General features: G+C 45.7%; 1 protein-coding gene across 4 annotated transcripts in view; it reads right to left on the minus strand.

Annotated features, from left to right (window-relative positions):
- POLL (DNA polymerase lambda) overlaps nucleotides 1-17,114 on the minus strand; it is a 131,669-nt gene that overhangs the window by 113,692 nt on the left and 863 nt on the right. Inside the window, exons 1-9 of one of the 4 annotated variants that reach the window (XM_083737978.1) lie at nucleotides 16,180-17,078; nucleotides 15,584-15,881; nucleotides 15,218-15,389; nucleotides 13,575-13,883; nucleotides 12,377-12,550; nucleotides 12,070-12,198; nucleotides 9,752-9,920; nucleotides 8,337-8,462; nucleotides 6,729-7,409 (exon numbers count right to left, since the gene is read on the minus strand). In XM_083737978.1, coding sequence (XP_083594104.1) covers nucleotides 7,390-7,409; nucleotides 8,337-8,462; nucleotides 9,752-9,920; nucleotides 12,070-12,198; nucleotides 12,377-12,550; nucleotides 13,575-13,883; nucleotides 15,218-15,389; nucleotides 15,584-15,881; nucleotides 16,180-16,297 — 1,515 coding nt within the window. In that variant the 5' untranslated portion in view covers nucleotides 16,298-17,078 and the 3' untranslated portion in view covers nucleotides 6,729-7,389. Of the gene's footprint in view, nucleotides 1-6,728; nucleotides 8,463-9,751; nucleotides 9,921-12,069; nucleotides 12,199-12,376; nucleotides 12,551-13,574; nucleotides 13,884-15,217; nucleotides 15,390-15,583; nucleotides 15,882-16,179; nucleotides 17,081-17,114 lie in introns of those variants that run through there. The other 3 variants (XM_083737977.1, XM_083737975.1, XM_083737976.1) reach the window with 3 other exon arrangements.

The raw sequence follows: 17,114 nt of genomic DNA on the forward strand, positions 1-17,114 counted from the left end.
CTGAAACTAGGGAGGAGGAAGCTGGCAGTTGCTGCTGCCTCTTGGACTGGTTACAGGTAAGAAGGCAAGGCAGGTGAGGGCTGGCTGAGGTTGGTGGGGCAGTGCCTCATTTGGCTTAGTGGGTCACCTTCCACTACTTGAGGGTGGAACATGACACAGATACTTTGCTGAAGCTAAGAAGGTGTCAAGGTTGCTTTCCAGCCAAAGAAATGCACATGGAGGAGAGTGAGGTATTTGCTGTCAATTTTAACACTTAAGTGGAATCTACACACATATTAAAAGATGTTCTGAAAATAGTTTTTTAATAAAAAAAATATTGAATTTTCTATAAGGCTCACCATTGCCATCTAGTGTCACATTGTATATTGCACTTAAAACACACTTAAAACGTTCAATTTGCAGCTGAGTCCTTATAGTCGCTTCTACAGCTCTTCTACCTACGCACACCAGTCTAGTGTCTAGGCAGCTATTCCCAGGTCCGCGTTCTATGGAGCAGTTGCAGCACCAGAGAACCAGTCCCCTCCACCAGTTTATGTACCTTCCCAACGAGCTGCACACACGCAGCCAGAGACTGTGCCTATGTGGCAACTTCCTCTGCTCATCCCTTTTTAGTCCTCTCCTGGTTCTGGGAGACAGTGGTGCAGGAGAAGGTGGGGAAGCAGCTGGCCCTTCACTTGCCTGGCCTGCCTTTTCCTCCTCTTCTTCCAACCCATCCTATGCTCCAGCTCTGAAGCATCCCCTTTCTCCACCTCTTGCCTCCTGTCCAGAACAGTTCACCACAAATCGCTCTTCCCCTCTTTCAAGACTCCAGCCCCACTTTCCCTTGTGCACACTCTTCAGCATTCTGCCAGTCCCTGATAGCAGGTGATGGGCCCTACCCTACAGAGCCTACAGTCACTCTGGAGACTTGTTCTATTCATTGAGGTGGAGGGGGGGCTTCTCAGAGCTGCACCGGGGATAGCCTTTGCCTAAGATAGCAGATTGGCTGTGCATCAGGAATGAGGGCGAGCAGCAGAAAGAGGACCCTGCTCCACAGCCTTAAGCAGCCTCAGTGGGAGATTAATGGTCAATGCCCTGTTCATCAGAATCCTAAGGCCCTTAGCACAGCAGCCTTCTCCAACCTGGTGCCCTCCAGATGTTTTGGACTGCAACAGCCCCAGCCATAGTGGCACACCAGGTTAATGTAGACTTGCCAAGAGTATTGAACTGGGTTGCAACCTTTTTAAAGAAAAGGGCTAGCAGGGGATGGGCAAAGGTATTGATTTTGGTTTCTCTCTGCCATTTTTGCAATCTTAAATTCGATTCTCCACCTTTACACATCAGTTAGCATGTTTTTTAAAAAACAAGTTTTCATGAAAATTCATCAGAATTGTACTGCAACTTTCTCTCAGTATACACTTTTGGTATGCAATGTTTCCTTGTGTACATTTTTTTTTGCAAAGCATTTTTCCTTAATATAATGTGTTATTTTTACTAAAATATGTATTTATACTCACACCTAGTATAGACATTACAGAACAAGCTACACAGCTGGGGAACTGAACTGCTAAATTCAGAGACGGGCAGATTTCAAAGGATAGCTGTGTTTCAGTCTGCACGTTTCAAAAAAAAGTGTGAATTAGGTAAGTTCTCCTTTAAATGCAAACTGAATCAAATTTCTCCCCCATCCTTTGGACTAACACAATGACAACAACATTTATTGAAAGGTAGGAAATGTCACCTTGCAGTATTTTTTGAAAGTGGAGCGCGTAGCTAATGCAAAGGTACTTAAGATGAAAGCAATATGCAGTGCTGGATATATGGAGGAGCAGAAGCAGCAGCAGTTTTCTCTGGGACTAGAGTTGTAAGTGTTGTTACTCCACCCCAGGAAGCCCCAATTCCCATTTCCTTGGGCTTCTTCTCCAACTAATCTGCTGCAGCATTTAGCTGAATTTTAATTTTCAGGATCATCAGACTCACAGTCTATGCGCAGGGGTAGGAACTTCCCAGAAAAAGAATAACCCAGCATCAGAGGCCACCTAGTGAGAGCCTGATACCCATCTTAAATTTCTGAACGTGCTAGCAGAGGCGCAAACTATGTGGCTCATACCTGCTCCTAATGCCAAAAATCAGTGGAGCAAAGTCAACATTAAATTCACATTTTTCCATTTGGGAAAAGTAGTAGTCCAGAGAGAGCCTGGCATTTAGACTGGTCCTCCTTCTGGTCTGGTTAGCTGCTCTGCCACTCTCCCAGAGTTGACCTGCATGGGCAACCTCATAAATACCCCTAGCGGTTAAGTGTTAAGAGTCCTCTACCTCCTTACTCTTCAATGTCTACATAATTCATGATTACTGAAGCTCTGAGGTAGAATTCACCTGCTCTTTCATCCTTTTCATCCTATTTCCTAGGCTTTTCATTTCATTTATAACAAACTGCATTTACCAACCACTAAATTAACAAACTTACCAGAATGTGTCATGAAATTCTTCCACACCCTATTCCCGGAGAAGTTTCACAAAGCCACTTACAACCCACACATTTATCGTCCTGTGAAACTTTAACTGCTTTATCCAAGGGTCTCCTTCTATGCATTGGAGGCTGACAATTATGCTGTGTGTGTGTCAGTAATGTGTTTGAATTTACACAAAACACCATGTATAATTGTGAGATGATATAATTGCAGGAGACGTGGATTTCTTCCATGTTCAGCTGCACGGTGCGCCATACCTGGGCAAACATTCCAGGCTGTTCAGCCGCATCTCAGAAGTGATATTTTGCCATATTTCAAGGAAGGAGGGGGAGTAAAGACTGCTAACAGAAGAGATCTCTGATAAAACAAGACAAGATTAAATCATGAGAAGATACGCCAAGACACGGTATGGCAAATGACTGATTGGGGAGGGGGAAAAAACTTTCCTTTCTTTCCTTATGTGATTAAACAAGAATCCCCTCCCCTCACGAGTCAGAACTGTCGTTTTAAGGACTTAAGCTGTGGATTTAAGGCTGTGTGGAGATAAACTTTCGAACCAAAGCATGTTTTAAGAAGAGCGTGGAATGTATAAGAGCTTTGGAATGACGCAATTAAAAATGCCGTCGCCATACTGGCAAGTTCTATCTCAGTGAAAGAGGTCTTTGCGTAATTAATTATGACGACAGGCAAGGAATCTAGGGGCTATAGGAGGTCATAAGATGAACATGAGTCAGGCAGGCGATGCTGCTCCCAGAAAGGCAAATGCTGTTTGGAAGATGCATTAGAAGCAACGCTGTACTGGAGGCGCAGGCCTGCTTTACGGCGCTTGTGCCCGCAAATGGAGGGAGAAAGCACCCAGCTTTGATAGTCATGTTGTGAATGGATATTAACACACTGAAATAAATTTAAAGGAAAAAAGCAGTGGGATGCAAGACATGCGGAGAGGTTGAAGACAATAAAACATATTTATTGTAGACGAAGGCAGATTAAGTTGGAACGTGGTTTTAAATACTTATAAGCTGCTCTCAAGGAGCGGGAATGACAGCTATGCTTCACTGTGACAGAAGAAAGGGTGAAAGCAAGAGTTTTATGGTGCAATGGTAGGTATTTAGTGGAACTCAAATAATAAAACAGAAATGAACAATGGGACAAGTTACTGGGAAAAGTTAGGGGATAACCTTTCATTTTCCAAAATATTTTCCCTAACCTTTATCGGAAAAAGAAGTATAAGAGGTGGTAGTCAGGAATGTCTTGGAATCCCTCCTTTAGAGCAGTTGGACGAAGCTTTTAGAGATCCCTCAGAGTAAGGTGGTGTGTATACTGCAACGCCATAGAAGAACAGAAAATTCAGAATAGGTTCCTGGCCACCTGAGAACTTCGGTTTTCTTCCCCTTGTTAGAAGCAAGCTTCTCGCCTATATGGTTGTGTATATATGGTTTCCCTCCCACTGGGAACCATGGGAAATTCACAGACTTAAAGCAGCTTCAGAGATTATCTAAATTTTTCTCTGGCTGGGGAAAGAAACTGGAATGGCTTGCAGTTCTCCAGCATGCACCCCAAACTGCCCCAACGTGGATCACCCTCTCTAACATCAGAACTCTGCTTCCTTATTGAGAGGAGAGCTGGTTTGTCCTACAGCTCCTAAGGTGCCTTCCCGAGAGCCATAGTATTTCATGCACAGGGACTTTCCTGGCCACCAAAATAGTCCTGCAGGTTACGAAAGAATGGAACCTTCTGAGACCATCACAGAAACACGCACTAGAGATTCTGCCTATAAAAAGGGAGTTAGCAGAACATGTCATTACATGTCTTGACCACAAGAGGACCCCCTTATTACACACAATGTGCATGATCTGAATTGGGGAGCCAAGCAACTTGAATGGAGATGCATGAAAATTGCTTGTGTCAACCTAGGATAAAAAGGGAAACTAGTAGCTCTTGATGGTACAGGGTGAGCTTACCAAGGACCAAGCAAATACTGTAAAACCAAAAGAAAGCAACACTTACACAACACTAATATTTAATGGCACAAGAGCTCAGTCCTCCCTTGCCTCCTGTCACCTTACAGGTAGGCAGCATTTCTGTAGGTGTCTGTCCTCCAGACCTTTAGCAACACAGACTGAAATATTCAGTGTAGGGCATATGGCTTCTGTCTGCATTGCAGAAGTGAAGATCTGACCAGCAGCAGTGGCGTAGCGTGGGGGGTGCAGGGGGGGCCGGCCACACCATCTGGGGGTTAGGGTTAGGGGGCGCAAATCCACAGGTTAGGGGGCGCAAATCCATGGGTTAGGGGATGCAAATTACTTGCCTTGCCCCAGGTGCTGACAACCCACGCTACGCCACTGACCAGCAGGGCTCAAAACAGGGATGGGCAACCTGGGATAAGTCAGTTGGTAGAGCACGAGACTCTTGATCTTAGGGAAGTTTTAAATGTTTGATATTTTATCGTGTTTTTAATATTCTGTTGGGAGCTGCCCAGAGTGGCTGGGGAAACCCAGCCATAAGGGCAGGGTATAAATAAATTATTTATAATTATAATTATAATTATAATGTATTATTATTATTGATCTCAGGATCAAGAGCTCAAGCCCCATATTGGGCAGAAGATTCCCACATTGCAGGGACTAGGGAACTAGATAACCCTTGTGGTTCCGTCCAACTCTACGATTCTATTAATGTAATTGCACCACAACTCCCATCAACCCTGACCACTTGGTCATACTAGCTGGGACTGATGGGAGTTGGAGTCCAACAGCACCTGGAAGTCCAGAGGTTCCTCATCTTTACCTTAAGCACTGTGTTTTGAGAGTACAGACTTTCAGGAAGGAGAGTCCACTTGAAACTGTGGGACTGGTCCGAGTGTGGGGTGTCTCTTTAGAGACACACCTGGAGGAGGAGGTGGTGGGGTTGTCCTTCTGACTTACAGCAACACCCATGTGAACCTGCACTGCCAGTAAAACATCCCCAGGTCTCATTACTCTAGCAAGCATAAGGAGCATCTCCTTGAAGAGCTGGGGAGGGGAGGCCTGTGATACAGTGAAAATGCAACTAGTGGCTAATGACTTTGACAACTACATGTGATCTAGCACTGTGAATTTTCTCACAGGGGCCAAGTCTCCCTTCTGCTCTCCCCACAGGCTAAATCTCTGGGAAGGGAAAAAAATTCCATTATAAAAGAAGATTACAGTCATCAGGGTTGAATTGAGACCCCCTCATAAACTACAGTGCAGAGGCTCCATTGAAGTTTAGGGAAGCTGCAAGTATGCTGCTGCCCTGAAATTCTTACCACCTGGTTGCCCAAGTGCCCACCCCAATCATTGTAAAAGAAACAACACAGGAGGGGGGGGGACCATTCCCTGCAGGAGCAGGAGGCTTTGATGATTTGGAGCTGTGGTTAGTGCCTGGGTGTGAATTGTGGCTCCCTGCCACCAGCACAAAGCTACTGACAAAGGGCAGGGAAAGCGCTGTGCCTTCTGAACTCAGATCAAGGGGGGAAGAGAGCTAGCAGGATTGCGGTCCAGCAGTTCCTCTAGCTTTACCTTTCGGCAGGCCAGGAATTGCCCTCCAAGCCGCACTGTGACCAACATATCCTACTGAGCTTGTCTTCTAAAGCAACAATACAGTACGTCAACATGGAAAGCACTTCAAACACTTTTACTTTCCCATTAACAGTTCCATCACTCGCCAACAGAATCCTATTGGAGACCAGCACTGATCTGAATTAGTCCAATTACTGTATAAAAGGTCTTGTTCTACATCTCCATGACAGAACAAAGCGTCTATTGGCTCCTCAATAATATTATATTGGGGGAAAGGTGTGTGCGCCCCCATACCAGATCAAGCCACCATTCAATTTAGTTGCTAAGTAGGTTGAATTCCTTCTCCCTTTCCCCTCAAGTTCTTCACTGCATCAGCAATTTCAAATTCCTCTATGGGAACATCACACAGCATCCAGGCGGTACTTACAGCGAACAAGAAGCCAGCTTTAGAATGCCATCCCTGTTGCATCATTAGTCCAACCAAGGATCTAATTCATACCAGAACTTAAAACATGTTAACAGGTTTTATTGTCTTTCAGCAATCACAGCAATCCTTCGTTTCCAAAAGAACAGAGCACTAAGGGGACCTTATTGTGCTGATCCCTAAGTGATACACTGCAGAGGTACAACATGGAGGTGCGCAAAGGAGCCTGTGGGGCTAAGGGGATAACTACAGCTCACTAAGGTGTATTTCCCTAAGGGTCACCTAGTCAAACACAAGAACTGGGAAGGGCCCACTGCCAGTCAGAGTAGACATTATTGTGATAGATGGGGAAATAGTCTGATCTGGTATTAGGCAACTTCCAATAAGTTCTGACTCATCAGCTAAGGCAAAGTGTATTCTGCTGTTTAATTCCTATTCAAGCCATACAGATGCAGAATGTGGTAAAGCATCCTGAGAACTGCAGCTTCATTTTTTAAAAGGGGGGAAAAACAAGTTTCAAGCCTTTAAGGCTGTGAAGACATGTTTGAAAGAGTGCAGGTAGCGCTTTGAGGAGTCTCAGTAGTGTACGGGTGTTTCAGCAGCATTTCTGGGTAAATAGACCTCAGTGAGTGTATTTTGGTATTTTTATATTGTAAACACCCTGTAATCCTTGGATGAAGGGCAATATAGAAATTTAACAAAGAAATAACAAATTAGTACAGAATTATGTTTACCTTGGCACAGAAATTTGATATTTAACTGCAAACTATATTTGAAACGTTCTTGAGAGATGTTGATCCAGCCTCTTCATGGTACTCAGAGAAGCATATACCCCAAAGTTGTTTCACTGCCTGATTCTTCTTAGTGCTAGAAAAGTACCTCCAAGTTATTCCATCCAAAGCTACCCTCCTGTTGTGTCTTCACTTCATGCCGTTCTCTGCCCCTTCCCTACTGGCTTGCAGTAGCTCCCTCTCCTTTATTCACCTCCTGAAAGTACTAACAAGAAGTTCCAAATCCTGAAACCATACCAAGCTCTACAGTTAGCATAAATTATGCAAATCAACAATCCTGTGCCACCATTTGGGGAAGGGTAAGATTCTAAAACATTTTCCACGGCCAGGAGCAGGGTTGGAGGGAGAATATAATGTCAGCTAGAAGAGATTAATCCTGAGATGGAAATCCATGACACTTTATTTCTTGGCAAACAAACCACAAACTCCCCTCTCTTAGCAGAAAAGCAGCCTCTCCAAATAAGAGAAGCTAGCAGCCTTAAAAGGATGCTACCTTTGCAAAGGTGTGTTTAAAATTCATTCTTAAAAATCCATTCTTAAAAATCTATTCATTCCCCCCACCACTCTTCCTCCGCCTTTACATGGGAGTTTCAATGTGCAAAATCGCTTTACAAATTTTCTCATTCATTCATTAAAACTGACCGGTGAGGTAGGTTAATTTGCCCTTAGTGCCTCTCTAATGGCAATCCATTAAAAACTGAATCCATTCAGGGCCTTGGGCTTTTCCTCCCAATAACACAGAGAAGGACCAGCTCCCCGTAATCACACAAGTCCTCCTGTCTTTAGCACCAGCAAAAATTTGCCAAGGAAAGCATACATGTCTGCAGGCTAGAAGGTCCCAAGTGAGTCACATGCAAGCACCAAGAGGGCATCCTCAAATAGCTCTCTTCCTGTCACCAGTCCCTCTCGGGGGGCTCCCGGTAAGGCAGCCCCAGATGAACGAAGATATCCCTCTCGGTGGGAGTAGACAGGGCCACACCAGGCACTGTTTTGAGGCCACCGGCTCCACGCACCACCCCACTGCTGAGGGCATGCTCCGACAGGCTCATGCCCTTGGTCTTGGCCAGAGCTCGCATGGAGCGGTTGAAGTGGGCAGAGCCAGTGAAGTAGAGCAGGGCACAGGCAAACTCACTGTAGGGCACCACAATGATGTCAAGGCGCCGGTGGCGCTGGCCTGGTCCTGGCAGACGACAGACCCCAAGGTATTTCTTCTGGCTTCCATTGTCTTCCTGACTCACCAAATCGTCTGTCAGGAAGCCTGTGGGGAAAAGCACAAGTCAGGGAGTTTGGCTGGCAGAGTGCCTGGAACATGTGCAGGGGACGGCGATCAAGATGATCTGGCCTTATGAGGAGCCGTTGAAGGAGCTGGGTATGTTTGGCCTGGAAAGCAGAGGCTGAGAGAAGATGTGACAGCCATCTTCTCAAAGGTTGTCACATGGAGGATGGAGCAAGCTTGTTTTGCCCTGCTCTGCAGGGTAGGACCTAAACCAATGGATTCACGTTATAAGAAAGGAGTTTTTGACTAAACATCAGGAAGAACCTTCTGACGGTAAGAGCTGTTTGATAGTGGAACAGACACCCTCAGGAAGTTGTGGGCTTTCCTTCTCTGGAGATTTTTAAGCAGAGGTTGGGCGGCCATCTGTCGTGGGTGCTTTAGTTGAGATTCTTGCATTGCAAGGGGTTGGACTAGATGACTCTGGGGGGGGGGTCCCAATTCTATGATTCCTGCAAGGATTGTTTTCTGTCCCCACTCAGTGGTAAGCCTGTGCTGGAGGGCTCCCTGCTTGCTAGCATCAGTACTGGGCTCCTGGCTCACCAACATGATCGGTAGGGAGTCTCCTGGGATCTGGCGGACCGCTGTTAAGTACTGGCCTGATTCTGCAGGGGTCTTCTTATGCTCTTATCAAGATTGTGCATCACCAGGACAATTCACGGTGTTCAACATACAAGAGACCTGAACTACCTGATCATGATCAGCATTCTGGCCTCTCAAAATATATGTTCTCTCCTAAAAGAACATCTGAGACATAGCTAAACCAGTATCTTGGAGAACGGCAAGAGTAAAGCCTTTCACCAAAATTTGGCTAGAGATAGTGGCTCCATTGCCCTTGTATGTTGGCACTAAGGGCAAAGAGTCCAAAATGTAAGCTAGAAGCTAATCAAACCTGCTATGTTCATTAGGTTGTGGGTCTCATCTTTACGGTATAAGAATAGGTGAGAAGAGGTTCTGACATTCGTACAAAGAAGTATGTCAAGAAACAGAATCACCCATGTTATTATATTATGGAAGCACGATAAAGCATCCCTTCTTAGAAAGTCCCTCATGCAGGGAGCCCAACTATCTACACGGGGGAGGGGGGGGGAGAAGATGGCTCCTTCTGAAGATGTCCCAGATATAGGCACTTTTAGTGCCAAGATGAGCTCAACATGGCAGTGCCAGATACACATTCTGGATTCCCATTCTGCTGATTTCAGAGTGGTGAAAAGGTTCAACAGTGTGACCCCTTGCCCTGCCCTGCCATATTCCAGCCCCAGATACCCTCATACCACTTTTCCGGAGGCTATCAAGCAGCTTGCTGAACACTCCTTGGTGCGAGTGCCCATCAGGGTGAGTCACCAGCACGTCCACATCCCCACAGGTGGACTTTTCCCGCCGGAACGAGCCACACGCAACACACACCAGCCCAGGATTGATCAACTGGGCTGCTTCTCTGACCTGCAGTGAAAGACAGTGTAGAGGAACGGGCAGAGGTGTAGTTGCTGATTTCAAGTATCTTTCCATTCCCATCCACTGTGGTGATTCAATTACCCCCAGCAGTGTGGGTAAAACAAAACAAAACAAAACAAAGCATACACCATAATTCAAATTCTTTTGTCAAGACAGCTGAATTCTTTTGCTTGTATGAATCATTAAATCATTAAATTTATTCTGCTTCTGCTGGGCATGAGGGAGGGCAAGGAGTCCAGCCCCTTCACAACAGAAAATTGTACTGAGCCCAACTGGGGTTTGGGAGTTTACTGTAAATTTAACTTCAAACTCTCACAATGGTGATAATGAATGCTAAAATTCTCAGGATGCTGAATTACATGAGTTGTTACGTATGCAGATTAGCTAACTTGTGACCCATTTGTAGTTTGGGTTATAGGTGAAAATAACCCTTCAAAATTATGGGATGTTACTCTGCTGCATAAACAAAGCATTCTGTCCAAAGCTGTAATGAAGCAGGTTGGAAAAGAGTGGGACCTGGGACCTTTTAGAAGAGAAGGGTGTTAGCAAAATATGTGACGCAGCAGAACCAGTCCTAAAGTCACCAGGACATCCAAAATTCATAAGGGATCAGTATTTTGGGCTGGCGTAAGGCTGGCTGACTCTGGCACTCTCCTCCTGCAGGGCTGGGCCATTTCCCATTTCATGGAAGGAAAACTCTTGGCAGTGAAGAGCAAAATGTCCTGCTGGAGCAGCAGTCAATCCCTAGACTGCTGGAAATCACATCCCAGTGGGTGGGTGCCCAAAGAAGAGTCCCTCGCCCAAGAGCTTCTCTGCACCAGCATACTTCTGATGGCTTTATTTAAAAGCATCGCTTGAAGGTGACTTCAGAATTCAGGATTATGTGTATCATGGTGCCAATAATCCACCTTACTAAACAAAGACATGATTGCTGGTTCAGAACATAGAGAGTGGCATGGGTAGAGGGGAAGGAAGCAGTTGTGGGGCTGGGCGGTGGCGGGGGAGGGTCTGAGTGCTCCTTGTCAGTCTCCAGGATCATCCTTCATTAGTGAGGGATAAGCTCATTAACCTTTGCCCTGCAACATTTGGGAACAGCTTTCATGGCTTTTCGAATGCAGATCTGTCCCTCTGCATCCTCAATTAAGTTTTCTTGAAAGCAGCCAGCCCCACACAGCACCTTGGGTCTCAGACGGACAGCAGCTAATCCCCTCATTCTCTTGTCTACTCCCTGAGGTGGGCAAGAAATGGGTAATTCCATCAAACCCACAATAGGTCCACTCCCAAGGGCAGGGGCTTCCAAAAGAGCTTTAATCCTGTGTGAGGAATGATGCCCTACCTGGCAACGATGCATTCTTCAGGGGCAGGCACTGTGACTGAGTGACAGTATCATGCTGCCCAGTGCTGCCATGGTGATTTCAATGTACAGGAGAAGCAGTGATAAAGGATCACGTAACTTCAGCCTATAAGCCGACAACTTGCAACCCAAAAACAATTTTATGAACTGCCTATTGGCTTCTATGAGCACCATCCTGGTCAAACCCACAAAAGGAAGAGAGACCTGTTCAGAAAGTTATAGAGCTCCCTTTCCCTACCATGGGGGGGGGGGGGGGGACGGGACCACAAAGATTTTCAAGGTGTTATTGCACCACTGTTCTGCCATGATGCAGTCTGAGGGTCCTTTAAGAGAAAGACTGGCCTATCAGGTTGGGAGCTTACAGGAAAAGGGGTGAGAATTGCTGGTTTGTAGCAAATAAATAGACAGGTAAGATTTCTAGGCTCTCTTTAGAGCTAGGATGTGGAGCCTGGAGTCCACCAGATGTTGTTGGGTCTCCAAATCCCATCAGCCAATGGTCAGGGATGATAGGAGCCAGAGTCCAACCACATTTGGAGGACCAAAGCTTCCCAGTTATACATGTTTGCAGAATCTGGTATGTGCCAGATTGCCAACCAGGAGGGAGGAAAGGCAAAACAGGCAGCGGTTTTGCTCATCATCCTTCCCCTTTGAACTGCCAGGAAGTCCAACTATGTGGGACCTACCAGAATCGTGGCTGCCTCAAGAGCTGATTTGATGAGGTGTGTCATGTGACCTGTTAAGCCTCGACATTGCCCTGCCCAGAGTCCTCACAGGGGTACTCACCATCTGCTCAATTTGGGCAGCTTCTTCACGTGGCATGCGCTCCAGCAAGTCCTCATAGTGCTTCAAGCCAATGGCCTGCTGGCTGGTGAGGGAAGCCTTAGTGCGGATGTCATCCAGAGTGCGGAAGCCCTGCCCAGAGGACACACGGGACATGTATGAAGTTCCCTCCTCTAGCACTTTAGCAGGTTTTTCCATACCAGTTTCAGCAATGAAACTAAAGAATTAACTCACATAGAGGGTCCTTGTAAAAATACTATAATACAAGCAAAACTGCAGCACTTGTTGACAGCAGAGGAGAGAAAATTACCTGCTGGTACCACATCTGAGCAGTCTTGACTCCTGCTCCCCAGATATTGGAAAATACTTCCAGCACTGACACACTCTCACTGATGTGGTCCAGCTTTCGAAGGTGCCCACTCTCCAGGATCTCCACAATCTTTTCTGCCATCTGCTTCCCAATTCCAGGGATTTTGCAGGCTTCCTGAAAAACAGCCACAAACAGACAAAAGGCTACAATGCTGATTTAATCTGGAAATATCACCTGTTTCCAGCTTGGAGATGACTAGACTCAGCTTGGGCAGGGGGGAATTGGTTCTTGACTCCTGAGGGTATCTAACACAGACCCTCCTATCCAAGAATCCACCTTCCTAAATTGGGATTTAGAAGCCTATGATTTTTTTGCAAATAAAATCTGACCTTTACTCTTTAACTATAAGATTTTTCTGTCTTTCTCTCAGTGCAGACAGAGACTTCCTCTGCATTCCTTTTAAATGACCAGAATAATAATAATAATTTATTATTTGTACCCCGCCCATCTGGCTGGGTTTCCCCAGCCACTCTGGGCGGCTTTCACAGAAACAAAAAATACACTAAAATATCACACAATTAAAAACTTCCCTGAAAGGGCTGCCTTAAGATGTCTTCTGAATGTCAGGTAGTTGTTTATCGCTTTGACATCTGATGGGAGGGCGTTCCACAGGGCAGGCACCACTACCGAGAAGGCCCTCTGCCTGGTTCCCTGTAGCTTTGCTTCTTGCAATGAGGGAACCGCCAGAAGGCCCTCGGCGCTGGACCTCAGCATCCGGGCAGAACGATGGGGGTGGAGACGCTCCTTCAGGTAAACTGGGCCGAGGCCGTTTAGGGCTTTAAAGGTCAACACCAGCACTTTGAATCGTGCTCGGAAACGTACAGAAGCACAGTGTAGGCTTTTGCTAATTTCATACTTAAGAAATCTCTCTATACAATGGCCCAAGTAGAAATGGAATGATGCTGCCAAGCCCAGGGAAGTTAAAACACAAGCAATTTGGACCTTACAACTGTCCAGTGCAACAAAGCTGCTGGCTAGCCACACAGGATGCAGTGCAGCCAGGAGTTGCAAGTGTGAGGCAGGAGAAGAGAGGCTAGTTGCTCCATAGACTTAATGGCTGCTCCCAAGAACATTAAGCTGCAGCTGCTTTAGAGAAGACAAGAAAGGATTTGCTTTAGAAGAGATCTATCTGAGTTACCTGATAAGAGGTGATTGGCTTGTGGTAGCTCTTGAGGGCGTTTATGGCTTTTGAGTATCCCAGAGCCCTCCACTTGTCCCCTTGGACAGAGTAGGCTTTTGCCAGCTGCTCCAGCTTCTCTGTAATGCTCTGGTTATGATTAATTTTCTTGCTTGCAGAGGAGTGGGCACAAACCCACTTGCTAGTGGGAAGCACCACAGAAGAATCTCCTGGCAAAGTCTTTGGGTCTTGGCCTGACCTCAGTGCTTCCAGTTCTCCCAGAGTGACAACAGGCTCTTCCCCTTCAGTTCCCTCGTTGTCCAAGATTGTCTTTGGAGAGAGGTAGAAGAGGAAGCTGTGAAATGTAGCCATTACTTAGGCAAGCAATTACAAGGCATTGTCTCATAATGCACCAAAGGCAGGGAGACTCTGAAACATTAAAGGGGATTGGTAGTCCCTGTGAGACCCACCACAATCGTTAGATAGGTTGAGAGAGAGAAAGAAAAAGCATAAGCTGTACTAACAGTTGCATATAACATGTTCCTCCCCTCAGTTATGATGATCATCTACAAGAAAGCATAGCTGGCAGTCCCTGCAGTGACCATAATGCTATGGATTCATATAACTTATGAAAGTGGCTTTACTTTGGACTGGTGACGAGTGAGCATGAATAAAATGTCCCAAGTTACAGCAACCTTAGTGGCACAATTTCCTTTTGCTCTCTACTTCAGGCACTAGGGGGCAACATCCCATTATGAACATACCAGGTATTCCTTTGACTAGTAGAAAACAGAAAGGATATACCGCAATACTTAAGAAGCTGAACAATAACTTAGATTCATTACACCTCGTGGTCAAGATGCTATAAAGAGCACATTGTAGTCAATATGATCTTTTTATGTTCTGACTTTAGGGTGCTAACATTTTGTAACTAGTATTTTACTAGCTTATTTTAATATTGCTTCAGAGTTGAGAAAGATTAAAATTCAAGGCAACTGGACATATAGAGCTTTTACAACAGTGTATATTTTTGCCAGATTCTCTGAATGAAGAGGAGACTTGGCATAAATGAACCTCAAGGCATTGCCAAACAAAGACGGCAGCAGAATAACACACATACATTCCAATGCAGAAACAATCTGCCGAAAGCTCCTTCTACATTTTCCTGTTTTTGTAGCTTTTAGGTGTTCTGAAGTGAAGCTTGCTAGAAAAACATGCTCAGAGTAACCAAAGGAAGCACATGTTACGGTGCCCAGCTTCTACAATGACAGCCCAGCATTTGTTTAATAGAGGCAAATTCACTCCTTTCAGAAGAGAAAAAAATGGTTGTATCATCTATAGACTCCACCCGCTTAATCTGTTGTCAACACGCACACCTCGTTCCAATTACAATATTGTTCCCTAACTCTAAGAGGAGCATGACACCTTTTCATCTTTGGAACAAAGGGGTGTCAATCATGTCCACAGTGACAGCAGTTCTCTAAGATTTCAGGCAGGGCTTTCCCTCTGCCTTACCTGGAGACACTGGGGATTGAACCTGGGATATTCTGCATGCAAGGCAGATGCTCTGTCACTGAGCTACAGCTCTTCCCCAATAAAAACCCTGGCATAGCCTACAAAAATGCTCAAAAGCACAAAAATGGGAATCTGCTAAGTGGGCTCACCCCTTTAACTTCTTGCTGCCCTGAGGAATTTGCTGCACTACAGGGAGCGCTGGAAACATCTGCCTGAGATTCATCCTTCAGTGCCAGGACTGCACTCTCCATTTGAGGCTGGGCCATCACTTCATCCAGATGTTTTGATTGCTGCTTTGAAGTGTCTGACACATCCAGATACCTGCCAAGAATCAAACGTACAGCAAGGTGCAATCACTGCTTCTGAAGGCAGCCATTCTATCCATAACAAGAGTGTGAGAAAATTGAAAAGAAATGAGGAATTCAATTCTCTTTCCTCCGTGTCCATTCCCAAAATAAGAAATGGATTTCCACATAAAACCTCCCACCACATGCTGAAGTAAGAAAGGCACCTACTTCTCCGGGATGAAGAGGCTGTAGCCAGTAGTCTTCAAGATCTGCTGTGCTGCAATACAGGAACTCAGCCAGGATGCCTTCACCAGTTGCAATCCCTGGGGTAACTTGGCTAGTTTGAGAAGCCGGAAAGCTCGGTCACAGTCCATGCCTTCATCCACTATAACATGTGTCACATCTGGGGAAAGCTGGCTGCAGACAATTCCCCCATTCTGGACGATCTGCTTGCGGAAGATCTCAGCCCTGGCCTGGCCAATTCCTGCTTGTAGCACGTAGGCAGTGATTGGCTCCAACCACGCTGCTAATGAAAGCCAGAGAGAAAAGACTCAACAAAGCAAGAGTGGGCTTCATGTCTTATCTGAGTGATGGGAGTCTGACAGCCTGAAGCCATAACTAGTATGGAGAAGACCAGATCTCTTGTATCACACAGATAAGACTTCAAAACTCAATGCCTCCATTTGATTGGAACCCTCCAGGTTTAAGTGATTTCTCCCAAAGTAAACCACTTGCACTAACAGCTAGGCCATAGTAATCTCAAGCAGAGCATGCTAGGTTGTCTCATAGCTTCACATGGCTGAGGAAGCAAACAGAAAACTCACCTTGCTCATTCTTGGTTTCTTCTTTCAGTACCTTTGTAGGCACTGCCTTCTGTGAATCATATCTGATCTTCTTTCGTTTGGGGAAAGCTTTGACAATTCCTTGGGGCTCCATGAACATGGATGCCTCCTTCCCAGGCAGAAGTAAGCAGTCTTACTGAGGAAGATTGCAAGAGTTTGAAGTGACTAACAACACAAAGGTATTTGTAAACCTGAAATGAAAATCAAGCTATCATATGTCCCATGCCAACAGGTGAAACGTAACCTTATACGCAACTTTAGCTAGAGGTGGAAATTAATGAGGTGCAAGAATCTGACATGCCAATAGGGTAACTTCAGTTTCTAGGGGGCATGCCTTAGCTTGTGATCTACCTTAATGACAGAGAATCTTCTAGCAAAAGGCACTCCCTATGTTAATTCAGTTGTGTGTTTAGAGCTGGCCATTTATTTTTCTGCAACAGGTGAAAGGCCCTGGTAGATATCCCACCAAATCATTAATAGGTCTTATTCGCCTCAATTTGCAAAATGTGGTACATTCAAAGACCAACAGACTTAGTGCTTCATAGCAGTAACATAAGGCCACCTCCCTCAAGAATTCCTGAATACACACTAGCTCCACAGACACCACCTTTTATTTATATAGCATACTCAGTGTGCATGGTACTTTACAGAGTATGAGGGCAGGCCCCTGCCCCGGGGAGCTTTCAATTTAAAATTCAACTCAGGGGAACAGTTTGGCTGCAGTTGTTTTTTTTAAGGGGGTACAGGGCAGGCTGTCTTCAGTGGAGCCCCCAGCACAAACCAAAACATACGGTACATTCCAGGATCTGCTGCCCCTTGGGCCCTCTAGTGGTGATGTTCCTGCAGCCACAAGACTCCCCTCACACTTCTCCACAGTGGCACTATAACAGGCAAGGTCCCAAGCAACCACTCAATTG

This window comes from Podarcis gaigeae (genome assembly GCF_964106915.1).
Source record: "Podarcis gaigeae genome assembly, chromosome: 5".
Classification (NCBI taxonomy): domain Eukaryota; kingdom Metazoa; phylum Chordata; class Lepidosauria; order Squamata; family Lacertidae; genus Podarcis; species Podarcis gaigeae.